Source organism: Eucalyptus grandis, chromosome 9, assembly GCF_016545825.1.
Source record: "Eucalyptus grandis isolate ANBG69807.140 chromosome 9, ASM1654582v1, whole genome shotgun sequence".
Taxonomy (NCBI): Eukaryota; Viridiplantae; Streptophyta; class Magnoliopsida; order Myrtales; family Myrtaceae; genus Eucalyptus; species Eucalyptus grandis.
In genome coordinates, this window is record NC_052620.1 from 17534897 (window position 1) to 17554044 (window position 19148).

At 38.4% G+C, this 19148-nt stretch overlaps 3 protein-coding genes across 3 annotated transcripts; all 3 read left to right on the forward strand.

Annotated features, from left to right (window-relative positions):
* Positions 1-217: 217 nt before the first annotated feature.
* On the forward strand, positions 218-738 carry LOC120288416. Its single transcript, XM_039302387.1, has one exon. It carries the CDS (start codon positions 230-232, stop codon positions 506-508), a length of 279 nt encoding a protein of 92 aa, XP_039158321.1. The 5' UTR covers positions 218-229; the 3' UTR covers positions 509-738.
* Positions 739-13941: 13203 nt separating this feature from the next.
* On the forward strand, positions 13942-14762 carry LOC120288323 (STS14 protein-like). The gene is given in 2 exon segments (XM_039302241.1): positions 13942-14124; positions 14127-14762. Coding segments are annotated over 2 exon segments (546 nt in total). The 5' UTR covers positions 13942-14009; the 3' UTR covers positions 14558-14762.
* Positions 14763-18609: 3847 nt separating this feature from the next.
* On the forward strand, positions 18610-19038 carry LOC104420804 (protein MIZU-KUSSEI 1-like). Its single transcript, XM_010032584.2, has one exon. The coding sequence runs from the start codon at positions 18610-18612 to the stop codon at positions 19036-19038; it is 429 nt and encodes a 142-aa protein (XP_010030886.2).
* Positions 19039-19148: the final 110 nt, after the last annotated feature.

Sequence of the window (19148 nt, forward strand, 5' to 3'; positions counted from 1 at the left end):
AATTCTATTTAAGGCCATAAATCAAGCTTAATTTCAAGTTATCAAACACGCTCTTTACTTCATACAAAAACACAGGCCGTTGGTCTTACCCAAAATTTTCTTAGCATGGGGCCCGCCCCAATACATAAAGCAAAGCAAGAGGCAAGTGGCAAAATCGTTATATTTGTCCAACTACGTGTCGACATTCACACGTTCCGCTGAATAAAAAGAACAGCAGACTCCATTAGCAATGCTCCGAGAGCAAGAACCGCAAATTGCACTCCCTTCCCGAGTCCCGCAGCGAGCAAGATCGGACGTCCGATCGGACCCGACGATGGCGAACCATCTGGAGGGCCTGGTGGAGACGATAAAGTCGAAGGTGCGGGCGCTGAAGAAGACCAAGAAGCCGTACGTGAAGATGGACAAGAGCTCCAGCGTGAAGGTGGAGATCCGCAGCCGCAAGGCACGCCAGCTCATCGACAAGACGCTCAAGCACGCCGATCAACCCGCCAAGCGCGGCTTCTTTTAGGCCTCACCTGATCTCTCTCTCAATCCTCTCTCTCTCTCTCTCTCTCCCTCTCTTAGAAATCGAGGAGAGATCAGTCGGGTAAAGGGAGATGATGATGATGATGATGATGATGATGATAAGTTCGTGTTCCGTTAGGAGTTGGTCTCTTTACTTTGGTTTTCGTTCTTTTTCATCGTCGTTCTCGGGTCTGTACCTGCCATTTCTGGGTTTCTGACTAGGTTTAGGCGACACTGGAATGAAAGGGTTCCGGTGTGCGGCGTTGGAGAGGCGTCGTTTGTTCCAAGTTTGATTGTACAGAGATAAGGGTTCCGTTGAAACATATCGTCCCATCAAGCAATCGTCTGCATATCATCAAAGCAAAAACTCATTTATTAGGAAATATCTTAAATATCTCCTCACATCAAGGGCAAACAAATTCATCGAAAGGGAGAGGAAATCAAAGATGATCACCCTTATTCTGCTTCCGAAATACTGCGCGAGGGAAAAACGGGAGACACGGGCGGTTTCTCTATTTGCCCGGATCTTCAGCCTGAAGTTTTTGTTTTGAGCACTAACTACGCACCGTGTCTGCGCACGCACCGATCTTTCGCAACCATTTTCCTCGTTCCGTCGTATGTAGGAAATTAGGTTTTTCAAGATCCGAGGGATGTGATGTAACGTAACGAACTTCTGTGGAGCGAGAAGTGAGAGCTGTCTTGCAGTCAAAGTATGCGGAACTGTCGAGTAATTATGCAATGGCATTAACCCCGGGGGGAGATCCTTCTTGGTCAGATTCAGCAGCACAAAATCATGGGGGGACGGGTCGCGTATTAAATTCCACGTGCTTGGAAAAATCAAGTTGATGGTGGGGTTGGGCGGGCGAATGTCAAAGGACTCGAAAAATATCTGCCGTTTCCGAAAGTCCAGCGGCTGAGAATGGATCGGGTTTTGAGGCCCAAGCCAAGGGAGAAGGAACAGAGACGCTCCTCCAAAACGACTCGAATCGAAGTGGCGGTGTCTTCCTTGCCTGTCGGCAGATCTCAGCTGTATCCCCTCAAGTTAAGTCCCCCTCTGCTCGAAACCTGAAAATTGGGGGGATTTCGCTGATGATGCGTGCGATCCTCTTCCTGGTGAACCGAGATGCGATGCGAGGATGCATCCAAACGTGACGCACACGCTGACGGAGGCGTGCATGGAAGGAGTACCTGGATTACATGTGTGATCGCGAATTCCGATGGATGGGAAAGTCTTTCGAATGCCCCGTTTAAATTTTGAAAGTCCACGCGTGATTCATGACTCATCTTTTTAGCTATGTATAATCACATCTAAGATGCACAATTGGGAACTTTTGTTATGGTGAGAGTTTTCTTTCCTCCTTCCCCTCTCTTTGGGTGGTGAAATGAAAGTATCGGAATTCAATAATGTCTAGATAGAGAGTAAAATGAATATAATTTGGAAAAGTTTGATTAAATGGCAAGATTCGTCGATTTCTTCCACCGGGTTTTGGAGGGATAGCTTGAACAAAAACATTATTAGCCAAATCATGCTCACGATGAGAGATCATTTAGAAGAGATCAGCCTCCATTCAAAATTTGGAAGTGCATGGGTGATTAGTGACTTATTCCTTAGGGGCAAATTACGGAAAAAAAAAAAAAAGCCTAAATTTATTGTAATTTTTCCAATTTAGTCATTTTTTTTTTTTTTTTATTAATGCAATCCTAAATTTTTTGTAATTATGCCAACTCAATTTATTTAGTTAAATTTAGTCAATGGCACTTTGGTAAACAATTTTATAATAATATTTTATTTTATTTTTTGATTTTTTTTTTTCTCTTTTTCTTTTTCTTGTCCCTCCTTCCTCTTGCTTCGGGTGACCGACCGTAGGGGAGGGTTGGTCAATGGCTAGTGGCATGCCTTGCCAAAGTGGCTAGGCGACACTTGCCTTGTTGGATCCGGGGCAAGGTCGACCACCATTCGATAGGGGCTTTCCTTGCCGGTGACTAGGGAGCTTGCCATTGGTCGGCGACTGGCCCTCCCTCTAGCTGGTCATTGGAGCAAAAGGAAGAAAGAGGGAGGAGAAAAAATAAAATTCAAAATTCAAAAAAATAAAAAGTAAAATATTATTAAAAAATGTCTATCGGTGCCAGCATTGACCAACCAAATTTGGTTAAATGGATTACATTGATGTAATTGTAAAATATTTATGATTAAATTGAAAAAAAATTATAATATGCTTTTGATAATTTTCCCCATCTTTTAGCGATGTATAATCACATCTAAGGTGCACCATTGGAGACTTTTCTTTCCCTTTTTTCTTCCCTTTTTTCGGAGTGTGAAAATATCGGGTGTTTAGTGATGTCTTGGTGGAGAATGCCATGAATATAATTTGGAAAAGTCTGATTAAATGATAAGATTCATTGATTTCCTCCATCGGATTTTTTAGGGATAGCCTGAACAAAATATTATTAGCCAAACCTCTCTCGTGATGAAAGATCATTTAGAAGAGATCAGCCTCCATTCGTGGTGATGCTGATATTGAAGAGTTCCTTGAGCCCCTTCTTTATGACAATTCAATGGATAGAATGGGGAGTCGAGGGGTACGGCAAATATTACGAAAGCGACGACTTTGACGTTTCTTGTGAGAACAAGCTAAACGTCCTCAATTCAAATATTCATTTATTCCATGCGAGAATTGGGCCAAGGATTTGGACTAATTGGCCTAACGTGAACCCTAAAAATTGGAGGCTGGACTGGAAAAGGCCGAAGCTAAGATGATGCAAAGCTTATGCAACTCGTGAGTATTAATTTCCACCGATTGACCGGAATAACTAATGATCAAGAACGAAACTTAAACAGCATTAAAGGATGTTTGACTACTTGACTACTAATTTGAAGAATTCTTGATATATGTCCTCATGCATTTGGCTGATGTTAACCGCAAAACAATAATTATCGCCATTCTTGACTCTTTTATTTCAAATTGATCAACAAAATTAACCACTCAACCAATCGGTTTGACCAGTGGTAAGACCATTTTGGCCCCTTGATTGAAATTTCGCTGCCATAAATCAGGAAGAGTTTTAAGTTTTTTTACTCAGAATTTAGACCAACTAGGGCAAGAAAGGTGCCTTCCAAATCTTGTTCATTTTTTTCATCAATTTTAGAATCTCATGGGGAGTAGCCTGGGAATTAGATGGTTTGCGTTTCTCTTCAGCCCAATGGCTTTCCAAACCTGATCTAGAGGTTCAAAGTGGTGGGATAATTTCAATTTCGCCAAAAAATGCATATGAAGAAACTGTCCTGTCTTGGCTAAACCAACATAACACCCAAATTAAAGCTTCTCTAGATTGCACAATTAGAAGCACATGCTTCATTTTCTCCTGCAAAAGTCTTTGGCCACTGTGCAAGTTGCAGCTGGTTATCACAAGACGAATAAATCGCAATCATGAAGCAACTGCTGGCAGAGCTGAAAAGTTCCACAAGCAACTCTAACCAATCACATCATAGATGAGATATCAATGAGGACGATTGTTATGGAATCAATCTATCAGATGATGAGTAATAAAATCATAATAATATAATTAGGAATCAAAACAATATCATAAGAAAAAAAAAGAATAAAATCAGTAGGTCATCAGATTGTAGCAGCACGAGGGGACTCTTGCCACTGCTAGAGGTAGAGCCATTAATCAAATTGCAGCAGCATGCGGGTAACTTAGCACCAGCAAAAGCAGGTTACTTATCGGACTGTAGCAGCAGGAGCAAAAACTGCATTAAACATCATGGTCGACAAATCATTAATGAATCACTGTACAATCACATGGGCATTCATAGCCATTCTCGTTATAAAATGACGATTACTCTAACTAATAAGGGCAGAACTTACATTCATGACAGTTTACATTTGTGTGAGAAAGAGTCTCTGTATCACTTTCCTCTACACTTGCATCTCGGTAAGATTCCCATTTCAAATCATCCGTAATCTTTTTAATCATTCCATTTTGTAAGCCTTTACCACTTTATCATATTATTAATATCAGAACTACCACCTATACGGTGGTCTTACAATCTGCTTATTTGCTTTAAAAGATCTGAGCCAAGCCCGTCTAATCTAAAACAATTTATATAATCAGATTCGCATTGACAAAACTCATCTCAAATTCATGATACCATTTAATTTTTACGGGTCTACCATGGAAGTACATTGCTTCGTGATTCATTGTTAGTTATGTTCATCTTTCTTACCGGAGATTTTTGTCATAGGCGAGTGCTTTATTTATTATTATTATTATTATTATTATTATTATTATTATTATTATTATTATTATTATTATTATTATTATTATTATTATTATTATATATTTTTTTGGGTGTGTGAAGATATTGGCATTTAGCGGTGACTTGGTGGAAAGTATTAGCAAACCGCACTAAAAATAAAAGCCAAGCAACAATCAAGTCCTATCGGATGGATGGCATTAAATGATTTAATAGGGTGGTGTCATTAACTCATTCGAACTTTGCTCTTACTCTTCATATTTTGTTTTATTTGGATTGATATAGATATACTTCTTATTTGGGTAGAATATAATTTTCAGCTCTCTCCTTAAAGGCAAAATTTCTTTTGCTTTTAATTGCTGTACAAAATTAAAAAAATTAAAAAAAAAAAACGTCATAGAAAATGGAAGCATACTGGATTAACTAAAATGATACTAACAGAAAAATATTCTTGATATTATTAAAAATAATATACTAAAACTCAATAACTATAGTCACTTTTAACATAACTAAATAAGGTATTCTAAGAAGACAAATTAAATAAAAACGAAGAATGCCTCGATAAATAAAGTAGAAATTCCTTTTCCTAAAGTATCTTATTATTTCTATTAATATATCCATCAAAATTTTAACAATTACATATTCAATATCATTACCATTATTGATATTTATCTATTTTTTATATTAGTATTTGGCTAAACTTATTATTGTCCATTTTCCTCATGTTACCGTTCTTTACAGATAGGAGTGATTTTTGAATTATCCGATGTAGCCGCTTCTGCTCTCTCCTCCAACGGTCAAAAGAAAAAAAGCGGAAATCCCCCAAGCCTGGCAACACTCGCCTCGCTCCTATCTCTCTCCCACCACCTCCTCCTCTCTTCTCCTTCATCATCATCATCATCATCATCTTCTTCTTCTTCTTCTTCTTCTTCTTCTTCTTCTTCTTCTTCTTCTTCTTCTTCTTCTTCTTCTTCTTCCTTGTCTGTGCTTTCTTTGTCTGTTTCTTCTTCTCCTCATTCCCCTTTTTCTCTCTCTGTGGAGCCCTGATCGGGTCAGACAGCGACCACGACGGAGCAAGATCTGGCTCCGCGTGCCGCCGATCGTCTTGGCCGGACACAGCCCATCGTCGGGGCACAGAAAGAGATGGGGGCGACTGCCTTCAGGGCTCAGCGACTGGGACGCACGCGGTGGCAGCAAGGGCCCGGCTCGGCGATGGGATGTGGGTGGCGGATTCCAGGGTATTGCTAGATGGAGTTCGAGATGGGGGCTCTTCAATTCTTCGCGCGGGTTCATTCTGTGAGTATCTGGAAATTCAATCTCTCCTGGATTGTCCTTGTTTCCCATGACGATAATGCCGCGTTCTTTCGATTTGTTTGTCGCTGATGGCGGTTGGCTTGTGTATGTCCTGTTCTGGTTCTGTTGTCTGTTCTGCAGTTGCAACCTTGTGGTGAATTTCTTGACATATTTTTCTTTTTTGGGGGCTCGTGTGACTGGGTGTCGTTGCGTCATGGTAAATTTCAAGTTGAGGTCCATTTTTTCCCCGGTCGTACTCAAGATGACGTTTGATGAATCAAGATAAGGATTTTTTCATTTTAACTTGAAAGCCTGAATGGAGACAGCTATGGCAATTTATGACATGAGCTGGTTATCTGTCTTTCGGGTAGGTGTGGTTTTGGATAGAAGTGAATATAAGTTCAAAACTGGATTTCGCCTGAAGTAGTTTGCGAGACCGTTTGGGAGGAGTTGAGGTGAAAAAGTTGGAGGATTTGATGACCATTAGTGTCTGGAAAGTGCTCCTTTGAGCATCTGACTATTGGGACTTTCTTCATGTCCAGATAGAATTTTGGCCAACTTAGTCATGGGATTATGATCTACTAGAGAGTTGAGAAAGCGTGGTTGACAGGATTTCGAACTGGCATTTCACATGGTCACATTTCTCTATCACTATTATTCCGTAGTTGATCAAGTGTTCTTTTGGGAAAAAGCAAAGGAGGATATTGTCTGAACCGTAGTGGAACATTTATTAGTCTTGGAAGCTTTTCCCACTTAGATGGTCAATTGGTGGAACTGGTGACACCTAGGTTTGATGACATTTGATTGATCTTGTCTTTCTTGGAGCCACAAAATTTATTGACAAAGCAATAATAGGATCCCTAGATGCATGGAAGGATTTCTGTGGCGTCCTTATTCTATCGATGGTGTTTAGATTGGAGGGTGATGGCTTTTATATGGGCCGCTCATGTTGGGCTAACTCGGTCCATGATCTATCATATTGGTTAATTATCCGATGGTTATTTGCGAATGAGGCGGTTGCGGATAAGGCAGTTACATATAATATAATAATTGCTCTTGACAGTTCAAATAGATTAAGAGAAGTAATCTTTAAGAAATTAAAACATAGTGGATTCGGAATCTAACTCCTATTAGGAAAATCACATCTTTCCTTAAGAACGACGTTTTTGAGAACAATGTTTTTATTGCCTCCCGATAAGGTACAACATTCCACCTGCAAAGAAAAATCTGTTGAAGACCTTTGAGCCTGCAATATGATGCTCTTAATTAGTGGAAAACAAGGTACGTTTCGTTTCGTTGCATGATGTGATACAAAGTTTTTTGGGCATGCTTCTAGAATATGTTTTTCATTTGACTTAAAGGTTAGTAATATATTGAGGAATTTGTTTCTGACATATAGAAATTAGTTTCCATCCTTGGTATCAAAGCATGTGTTCTTATTTCCTGATCATTTAATAGGTTTAATAAACAAATTATTAGCTAGAAATCACAAAGTAGTGCCTGATGAATGCTCGGGTATGAAAAACCGACACTAGACCATACTATTTAGGTCGTTTCTCAATGTTCCGTGCATTAAAAATCATATTTGGAAGTGTAGGGTTGTAGTTTTCGTCGAGTTAAGAAAAGCAAGTGGTGGCACACTGCCGGAGGTGGCTGGATGCGCCTCCATGTGCAGCCACAAGAGACAGCCTTGTCGGCGCATGCGCTCATGCACATAAGGAGAACTGTAGCCCGCGTCACACGTCACACATGCGTGTCATGCACTAGGCTAACGTCACTATGATGTTAGCTGAGCGATAAAACAGTTGAGTCTCATGACTTGACTAGACGCCTGACTCGACCTTTGAATTGTTGATGACTTGATTTATTGGCCATTGGTTGTCATTGACCGTTAATCGACATTGACCATTGACCAGTGTTAATTGGCCCAAAAAAAAAAAAAAATTCCGTTTTGTTAGGATGTATTGAATCGTGGATTATGTGCAATCCATTTTTTCGTTCTACATTTGTTGCAAGAATAATGCTGTGTTTAATACACTCGCATATTGTTATAAGAACGGATGAACAAATGGGGAGACTTGGAAGGTTGCAAGTCAAGTTAACTACCTATCAATGAGATGAATGTGACATGGTCAATCAATCATGAAGGTCAATGGGATGATACAAGAAATAATCTAGAAAGGTTATAAAATGCCAAATGAAGAGATGATTGATGCCTTGAAAAGAACTCTTCTATTTGAATTGGGAGAAATGATCGATGATTTATGGAAAGCTTCTGAAATCGATGTGGTGGATGGTCTATAGGAAATGGGTGAAAATCCTCTTGTTCTAGATTATAACGAGCTTACGATAGATTTTCCAAGAAAGTTCACAAGGGTTTGTCGGAAGAATGCGATTTCCATAAACTAGGTCAAGGAGTTCAAGTACAAGAGACTTAAATTAAAACATAGTATGGGCCAAAGGGCTTCCGAGGGTTGGACAACCAATTGGAAGCTAAGGTTCTATTTCTATGGGCTTTCACGATTTAATCAGCCACCATACTAGTTTCTTTACCACAGTGGGCCAGACTCAAATTCGTGAAGCCCATTAAGAAGAGCTAGGTCTCGGCAATAAGAGCACCTGCTTTCCATGAATACATTGAATAGTAATCTCTGCTCCTTGAAGTGTTTTAATTAAAAGCTTCTTTGTCAGACTCAAGATGAAAACTGAGCTAACTCTTATAGAGTGCAAAACCACACACCATTTCTCTACAGCTGTTTCGACAAACGCAAACTAATGGTTCCCGCAGTCAACCCGTCCAAGAAAGATCCATCAATACTGATCTTAAGGGTTCCTTCGCTTGGGCTCTTCCAAAAAGAGGTGAGTTGTTCCTTTTGTCTTGCAAATTTATAATTGGGAAAAAGAATTCCACATTCCATGGGGCAAAGGACTCTATCCAATCTCCCTTTAATAAAGGCAACCCCTTCTTTATTGTTACTTGTTAGTCCACATAAAAGCACATCATTTACTTTTCATATCCATCATAATGCAGGAGTTTAAAAATTCCCAAAACATATTGAGTCAGATTATATTCAATCATTCTTTTCCCTACTTTCTCCCAATGATAAAAATCTCATTAAAGTCTTCTATACAAACCCACGGGAGTAGATTGAATAGGTTGATTCTTTGTAACTTGTCCCGCGGCAAAATTCATTATCGGAACATAGATGGGGCGTGCACAGAAGTAGCTCTTATGAGCCGATTGCTATTCTGCAACTTACATATAATATCAACATAAAAGTTCAAATGAGACTTAACAGTAATAGAAATTTCCTTGTTCCAAAAGATGGCCATTTCCCCTGCAAGACCCACTAGATTTACTATGAAGTAGTGATTGAACTGAAAACACCTATTTATTTTACAAAGCACATGCTCTTGAATTTTTAGTTTCCATTAGAAAAGGGGCACCAAGCCTTCCTTGAACCACTAAAGCTCTAACCGCTTGAACTATCGGTAGTGTGTTCAACCCCAGACGATTCTAGTTCAATAGTGTGCCCAACTCTCGCCAGTTCTAAGTATAAACTTTATAAATACCTCAATGATTTATTTTGGCTAGCCACCAAAGCCCATTCACTTACTTCATCAACCATCATAAGCAGCGTTTCCAGCAAGTCGGATTCATTCAGAGTTCCCTGATTTGCTCCTAAAAATAGAAGTGTATGGTGTTAGAGCAACGGTCGTATTTCTTAAATTGAGATGCCATCCCTTTCCTAAATGGAGTAAACTAGGTTTGTCTAAGGTTCTATGATGCAATGACAATTGGAAATCTCAAGATGGTGAGGGTTTGAACAAATGAGAAGGTGCCATGTGGCACGAGAATTTTCTGCCTAGAGACAATGGTGTGGTTCACGGTTGAATTGGGCTAAGCTTTATCGGTTAGGTCTAACGACCCAAGTCAATTATGGTCAAACTAGTTGGTCCCAGTCTTTGCAAACTTCCATGATTAAAAACATTTCTTCGAGATAACGACAGATGAAATTTGGGTGTTAATAGGAGTAAGTGAGCTTCAAATTTAATTAAAGGGACAACATATTGTATTTCACTCATGTTGAAAACTTGCTTGTTTTTTTTTTTTTATTATTGTATTCCTTATAAGGGTGTCTTTGTTTTTAAAATGGCGAACATAGTGTATTATAGTGTTAAATGTGCTTTTATTCATAGGTGATGCTTGCAAAGTTCCACATCAGGCAATTAAGGAGATATTCTAATGCTTATAATAGGCAAGTTCCCTCTCCTGACAAGTTAGTTTTCAATATGAGTTTTTCCACCCCTTATAATGCATCAACATGGTATCAGAGCCAAATTTTGAGTGCCAACCTTCTAACACTTTATTCTTGAGGCTGTGGTCCCTTGGTGGTGACCCAAGGTGTTGTCCTCAAGGCCATTCTGCCACGTCGTAACATCCTTGACGAGAGGGAGGATGATGCAGGAAAAGTCCCACATTATAACCATATACTAAGATTCTTGTCGTGGAGAAGCAACATCTTCTATAGATTGTAACATCACTAAGATTGCTAATGGATTCCAACGTCGTTTTATTTATATTAGTCTAGGAGAATGGATGAAGGCATAGTGAAAAGCCTAGCCACTACACATTTACTTACAATTTAACTCTTCAACTCTTTTGTTAGTTATCTGATAAAACTATCAACATTTGCATAATTAGTTCTTCTTTGACAAAAGAGTACTTTCAAGAAAGCTTGGTAAGGCGTAGGATAGACTAGAGAAAACAGGCGGATGGGAGTGAATAGGGACAACTTAAGTGAAAAGCAGAATCTATTTAGGAAAGTTAGGTCTGGTTCAATGCAATACGTGGACGTAAAGCCGACTTTGAACGACCAGATATTGTAGAGAAAGGTCATCGATGTGCTGAAGTGGACCGTTGTATACTAGAAGATAATTTGAATGAGAAGATTGAACGAGTTTCCAAACTTTTGAGGAAAATTGTGGTGGAAGGACAGGGTCTAGCAAACTTGGCTTTTGGCTTTCACTTACTCATAAACATAGTTCATGTTCCTTTCTAAGCTATAGATCATTTGATCAATAATAAAAAGGTTGAGCGTTTTTCTATTGGCCAATTCTAACCTTGGTCTTCATTGAGAAATCTAGGATAATTATCTAAAAAATCCTAAATTTATTGTATAGTGGCCAATTCATTTTTAAATCTTTTAATTGTGCCAATTCAGAAAAAGACAACTTATGCAAAACATAGTTGATGGCAGGAGATCTGCATCCCACATGAATACCTTCTCTCTTGTTCTTCGTGGCTCTGTGTTGTCAACCAGCAGATTTTCTCTCATCTTACATGACTTGAAAGTTGAATACTTGCCTTTTCTCGATCTGATTGCTCGATCATCAATACAAAAAAATGTTGTGGTGTTGACCAAAAATTGTTTCTATCTAATTTGTAGTCAATGTTGTCCTTGTTGACTTTATTATTGACGATTTTTAAACGAAAAATATTATCCATGCGCATGCACATCTAGATCATGAAAAACCATTTCTAGTGTTATATCCATGTTTATCCGAGCATATCTTACATGAAAGATGTACGTGAAATAAAATGACTTATACCCACTATGATTTTGATCACATAAACTTGCTTATATATAGAATTTAACAAAAATAAAAATTATAGAGGTCATCGTCAAATGATCAATTAGATGAATTTTACAGATATTAATAGAGTTAAGTACCACAAAAAACTCAAATTGGTACATCCATATCACATTTACCTTAAATTAATTTCTGTATCACCAAAAATCCATACCAAGACACTCATATGATAATTACTCCAAACTAATTTTCATGTCTACAAATGAATCTCAAACCAGTACACCCCTTGACAAATCTAGCCTCCATCAACTTCCATCTAATATCCTCATTAAATTGCTAACATGAAAACATGTGTGGCAATCAACTCGAATAATTGGTGCGTGACATGAATTCGATGTGAAAATTTAACATTTTTTAATGATGTCGTTTTGAGAAGCCAGATCTAAAGAGAATGAACTGAGATTTAAAAACATGACAAAATTGAAGTTGCTTCAACTCTCTCCCCCAAATTAACAAAATATTAAGGCAAACTTGGGCCAAAATTGGGGATTTACTGGATTTTAAACTGTGAGAGAGTTTTTAGGGCATAATAAGCAGATTTTGGCATTTTTTTTTTCATCTTTGTTCATTTTCTTCAAATCCGGTTTCTCCAAAACAACATTGTTTAGAGGAGTAGTATTGAATTTTCACATCAGATTCATGCCATACTCAAATCATCCAAATTGTTTGTCATATATGTTTTCATGTCAACTATTTAATGGAGATATTAGACAAAAGTTAACGGAGGACAAATTTATCCTTTATTTATCGATTTAGGATAATTTGTAACATCAAAGTTAGCTTGGCGTTAATGTGACATGAGAGTATTAGTTTGAAATTTTTTAATTAATATGTGATAAATGTAGCACGAATTTATCAGCTACAATTTTCGACGGTATTAACTCATTTTAATGTGACGGATTTTGTCAGACCATATGTAATCATTTGTCTGAGAAAAAAAAAATGCACCAAATGTTTCTGATATGCGTGTCCCTAAGTGCTTTTATTTGTTAATCCTTTTTTTTTTTTCTTTTTCTGGAGAGCTTTTATTTGTGAATCAAAATCACATGCCAGAGTGCAAAGGACAGAACTGTCGGGAGCTGAGCAGGGGCATTAATGATGGTTGTCGCGAAACGACATAAATGAACATCACGAGGCGGAGTCAGAAAGTCAAAACACCGTCACGTGCGGTGGTCCAAGTACACCTGCTATTGCATTTAATAATACTTCCAGCATCCCGTCTCGAAAGTAATGCACGTACGTAGGAAAACAGGACAAATTACTAAAATATAACCTTCATGATCATAAAATTGTTGTATTTATAGTGTTTATCTACCGAAAATAAAATAGAAGATTAATACTATAAAAAATTACAATTAAGTATATCTGTGATAAGCTTATTTAAAATGAATTTTTAACCGTAAAAAATTCTAAATTGATATATATATTATAAATCTATCCCCGCTAGTTTCCATTAAATTTTATTGTCAAATTACTGAATTTGATAATATATGATAATTGACAGATATTTCAGTTTAGAGTCTTAACCTCCGTTTATCGTAAGTATATCAATTTATGAATTTTCATGGTAATGAAAAATAAATTTATTAAAATTGTATCGATTTGAGATTGTTAACAATAAAAAAATTAGTCTTAAGTAAATTTATCAAAAGTGTACTAGTTTAAAACTTTTGATGGTAAAAGAATTAATTTATGCTAAATTTGTCATAGATATATTTGTTTGAAATTTTTCGTGATAATAGCCTTAAAATATAAAGCTTCTAGGGAAAATGTCAAAATACTACTTATTGGAAATATTTCTCAAAATGCCAAAACAGGAGATCTAGGGTTTATTTTGTTCTATTCACGGGATTTTACATGAGTAAATTTTGGGGAAATGAAAGTTTCGGAAAAAAATGCTAAGTATTTTGATAGTTTCCAAAGTTTCCGAGACAAGTTTTGCATAATTGCTCGTAATTTGGAATGTACTGAGGCACTCATTATCTACACAAAATTGTTTTGAAAAAACAAAACAATCTTGTTAACAAGTACCATTTATCGACCTTGATTGTGATTATATATAACATATTAAAACGGTATTTTGGATGACAAGCTATGTTTATTGAGAGATTTAGGCAATCGTTAATAAAATTTAAAAAAAAAAAAGTTCTTTTGATTTCCCAAAATACTTATCATGAATTAAAAATTACATATACGGCAAAGTGCGTAAATAGTATTTATTTTCCCAAGCTCCGCCTTATAAATTGCACCTGCTTCTTTTTGCAAAACTCATCCTCCCCAACGAACCCAAGAGGCGAAAATGACCCACTCATTTCTTCTCCTAGCTTTCCTCCTCCAAGCGACGCTCCACATCTCAGCTCAACCCCCACCACCAGCACCGCTTGCATCGCCTCCGTCGCCGGCGGCCCAGCTCCCGCCGCCGCCCAGGAGTTCCTGGACGCCCACAACCAGGCCAGGGCCGAGGTGGGCGTGGCCCCGCTCCGCTGGAGCCCGCAGCTGGCCGCGGCCACGAGCCGCCTGGTCCGGTACCAGCGGGACCGGATGTCGTGCAACTTCGCCAACCTGATAGCCTCCAAGTACGGCGGGAACCAGCTGTGGGCCGGCGGGGCGGGGACGGCAGTGCCGCCGCGGGCGGCGGTGGGGGCGTGGTTGAAGGAGAAGATCTACTATGACCACGCCAGCAACACGTGCGCGGAGGGGCGCCGCTGCGGGGTGTACACGCAGGTGGTGTGGAGGAACAGCTCGGAGTTGGGGTGCGCACAGGCGAGTTGTCCCAAGGAGGCGGCGAGCCTGACCATCTGCTTCTACAATCCGCCGGGGAATGTCGTCGGAGAGAGGCCTTACTAAGCAGACCGGCGATGTAGGGCGAGGGATCTTTGGGAAGAACGGGGCTTGAGTTGGTCTGTACTTTTTATTAGTCTTAAAGATGTTCTCTCCTCAGTTTGGACAGTAGAAGAAAGGAAGCACCCGTGATCTTCCGCTTTTTGGGATTTCTTTCTTTACATTTTTAAGATTATGTCTTATCTAAATTGCGCATTTCTTTAGTTTTCAATTGATCCTTTTGATTAGTTGTGCATATGTAGTGACCCTCGTCGACCCTCATCTCAATTTTGGGCGAAGAATTGGGATTCAGTTGCACCCAGAGAGCTCGAAAACTAAACTCTTGAAAATACCGTTTTTAAGTTAAGAGGGTCGGGATTAGAATTGATTTTTGTTTTGAGGAAAAACTTCATTCGAGAGGGAAATAAGTACAAGTCGCTCGCGCATATTGGATCCCCCTTCTTTTCTGAGTTGAATGATAGAAGCAAGCAAAATAAATAATGCAATGAACCAACATGAAAGATAGTACGGATATTCTCAAATTCACTAAGCCAATTCAAAGACTAGGAAAGGTTAGTTGATCACGAAGTCCAACTACCCTCGGGCAAACTCAAGCCAACCTGGCTCTATAACTCCCACAAGGATGCACTCCTCCCAATTAATTTATAATCAAATTTTGAGTAAATTGGCAAGATTGGACAATTTATGTTGAATTAACATCCACACAATTATACATATAGCACTAATTTGACATCATGAAAATGCTTGTAGTGTGTGTTGGTTCTAGTATATAATTAACTCGAGAAAATTATCAAAAAATTATAAAACTATTGTCTGTGCCAATTTATACTCAAATCTTTTAATTTAGTCAATTTATCATGAACCTTTTAAGAATCTTTCAATTAAATCATTTTAGTCAAATTTGGCCGCAAATTGTCAAAGTAGACAATATTTGCAAGTTTTTAATTTTTTTTTTTTTGAAATTTTCTTTTCTTTTTCATTGTGGCAAGCGATGGTCATTGTCAACTCTCATTGGCCATGGGTGAGGGCCTCACAAGCCCATTAGCCAAGGACAAGGTGGCTCTTTCTCATTTGTGGCCGATAAGGTTGCTGTGGCATTGGGCAAGGCCTTTGCGTGACCCTCATTGGCCATGATGAAAAATAAATAAAAAGAAAATAAGAAATTAAAAAATTATCCATATTAACGTTGGTCGTGCCATGTATGATGTACGTCGGCAATTTGGTCAGAATTACTCAATTGGCAAATTGTTAAAAAGTTTAAGACTAAATTGGTCAAATTAAAAAGATTTAAGATTGAACTGACACGAGCACAATAAGGATTTTATTGATAATCTATTACAAATGGAGCAATCGTACGTAGAGGTTGGCAATTTTTTAGTTATTTTGCTTAGTTCGGAATGTTAGCACTCTTTGCTCTCCTGTCATTAATTTATTAATTGCATTTAGCTAATTACCGCAAAATTATACTTCTATTGAACAAAGTAAGAAACTCCTCCCTAATTTATCAGATTAAGTGGTCCTTAACTTGATCGAGTCAATTAACTTAATTCTAGTTTAGTTTGTCAAAGGAATTATAACTCATTATGTGCTGAGTTTTAGTTTTCACTATTTGATTGAGTCATCAAACATGCTTCTAAAATTAGACTTTGTTATAATTCTTATTATTTATTGGTCTTTAATTTATAGTGTGAGATTTTCTTCTTGATGCACAAGCTGTAAATTTTAGGTAGTCTCATTGATGATAGGTATTTCAATACACTGTTGTCTTTTTTACTATGGTATTTAGGATGTGTTATCTTTTCGTTAGTTAGAGTTACTCCAAATGGACTCTTAGCTACAAACACAGAGTTTAGTCATTGAATAAAATTTCATGCGTAGCAATTGCCGTAGAGAATGTTGGATCTTGGAGTAGCCCAATAGGGTGGTGATTCGATTAAAGACTAGATCAAGATTATCTCGGTTACTAAATTTGTTATTTCAACACAACATAGCATCATTTGATATCAGAACCAAGGTCCCGAGTCCGACCTTAGGGATATTAGGTGCCACCCTCGAGTCTTCCCCCTTGGGAAGCCGGGCTTAGAATCGGTTTCGATCTAGGTCTCGAGATGGTGCGACAAACTCTGATTATGTTTCTCAAAGCCGGTTTTAAGACCTTAACGGTTAAATATGTCAAAATAATTCCTAGCTCATTTGATGAGTTTGACTAATATAAAAAATTTTATGAATATAAAATTACAATAATAATAATAATAATAATAATAATAATAATAATAATAATAATAATAATAATAATAATAATAATAATAATAATAATAATAATAATTGGCACATCCATTTCCAAACCAAGTACACTTGTGTCATATTATACATGTATCCCATTTATCCCAAATTGTGGTAAATTAGGGATTTTTGGGTAAATATGGCGTGGGTATACAAATTTGGGATTTTTGTGACGTGAAAATTAATTTGAACTAAATGTGGCACGAGTGCACCGATTTAAAATAGATGTGAAACGAGTATACCAGTTTGGGAGTTTTTGAGATAACAAAATTCAATTGAAGTAAATGTGACACAAATGTATCAATTTGGGATTTTAGTGGTATTAACCCTTGAAAATATTTCACTCTTGTCTAAACTTGCCTCCTTTACCATGATGGTTTGAGAAAATGTTTGAAAAGTTCTAAATGTATTGTATTGTGGCCAATTTAATTTTAAACATTTTAATTGTGTTAATTTCATCCTAAATCTTTTGATGACTCATTAATTTAATCATAAACATTTTAACGATTTGTCAATTTAGTCATTTCAATTAATTTTGGTCAGAAATTATTAATGTTGTAGTCTAGTCATCATTGACCATCTTAGATGGTACAACTGATATTAATGTGGACAATTTTTACAATTTTTTTTTTTTTACTTTTATAATTTTTTTTCTTTTTTTCCTTTTTTTTTTTTTTTTCTTTTTCTCTCCTTCGACCATTGTCAAGCATCATCGATGGCTTAACAAAGGTTGTCGACCTCAAGCAAGAGTCGCCCTTGCTGATCTCGAATGGGGGATGCTTGCGATTGGCTTGGTGAGGGTTGCCTTTGCCAGCCCAAGTGAGGGCTACTCTTGCCCAATCTGACGAGGACAACCCTCACCCTCGCTTGAGGTCAGTGACTTTGACGGCCATTGATGAGGCCCAGCGTAGGTAAAAAGGAAAAAAGAAGAAGAAAAGAAGAAGAAAGGAAAAAAAATGAAAAAAAAAATATTAGAAATTGTCAATATCATCCATTTCTAATTAGAATTGGTCAAAATAACTAAAATAACAAATTCTTAAAAAAGTTAGGGATTAAATTAGCAAATCATCAAAGTTTTAGTATCAAATTGACAGAACTGAAAAATTTATAATTAAATTGGCAAAGTAAAAATATATCGGATTGAATTGGCAGATGTACAATAGGTTTAGGAGTTGCTTTACATGGTGCTCATTATAATTTCTAATTATGAGTTAATTTTCCTAAAAAGCTCTAAAACCTTATCCAGTTTACCAGCCGATTATCGAAAAGTTTTCAAAGGATTATTCTGACATTTAAAAACTGTTCAGATTTTCTAAGTCAATCGATCAATGCAAATATACCGTTCCACTTTTTTACAAACAAATATCGCGGATGAGCGGAAAATCCAGAAGCTGAGATAATCTCTCAGCAAAACTGCACAAGTGCTGTACCCAGTACACAGTACACAGTTAAGATCCTGAAGATCCGTTCAATTCCCTGGTATCTGTAACTACGGAAAATCTCCTTTTATCCCTTTCCAGGGCTTGTTCTTCACAGAGAATCACGTCGCGATTTCACACTGAAGGAAGCAATCTATGCTTCACACCGACTGCAACGACGCCGACGACCGCCAACCATGGTGGAACGTATTCAAACCCGTCCTCGACGTCTTGGTGCCATGCTGCATGTGCCACCCCCTCCTCCTCTTCTCTTTCTTCTCCTCTCCGCCGGCCACCGCCGCCACGGTCACCGGCACCATCATTTGCCCCACGAACAACGGTCGTGTCAGGATCGCCATGCAAAACCGTGCGGGAACCTCCCCGTTCGTAACCCTTGAACTCCCACTCCACACCTCACACTTCGCAGCACTTGTCCGCGGCGAGACCAACCGGATCGTCTTCACGTGCACCCATGAGCCTGAGGGTGGCTCGGGGAGGCGCCCGCTCTTGAGTGCACCGGTTTGGGCCATGCTGTGCAATGGGAGGAAGATGGGGTTCGCGGTCAGAAGGGCGGGATCGCACGAGGACGCATCGCTGTTGGAGATGATAAGGTCGGTCTCCACCGGCGCAGGGATGTTGCCTGATAAGGAGGGGGTCGGTGAGCACAAGTACTTGAGAGGCCAGTTCGTTCGGACGGTGGGATCAAGCGATTGTGAGGCGTACCACTTGGCTGATCCTTCAGGGTGTTTCGGACAAGAGCTGAGTTTGTTCTTCCTGAGAACTTAGGAATTACTGCTAGTCGTTTGCTTTGCTATGTATTCCATTCCCGTAATGTGGTTCCTGGAAAGGAATAGCAATCGTTCTTTGGCCATCGTAAGGCAATATATTTAGCATCT

Bases quoted from the DNA above. Each gene is read 5' to 3' on its own strand.
- LOC120288416 (XM_039302387.1), top strand. From the start codon at position 230: ATGCTCCGAGAGCAAGAACCGCAAATTGCACTCCCTTCCCGAGTCCCG.
- LOC104420804 (XM_010032584.2), top strand. From the start codon at position 18,610: ATGCAAAACCGTGCGGGAACCTCCCCGTTCGTAACCCTTGAACTCCCA.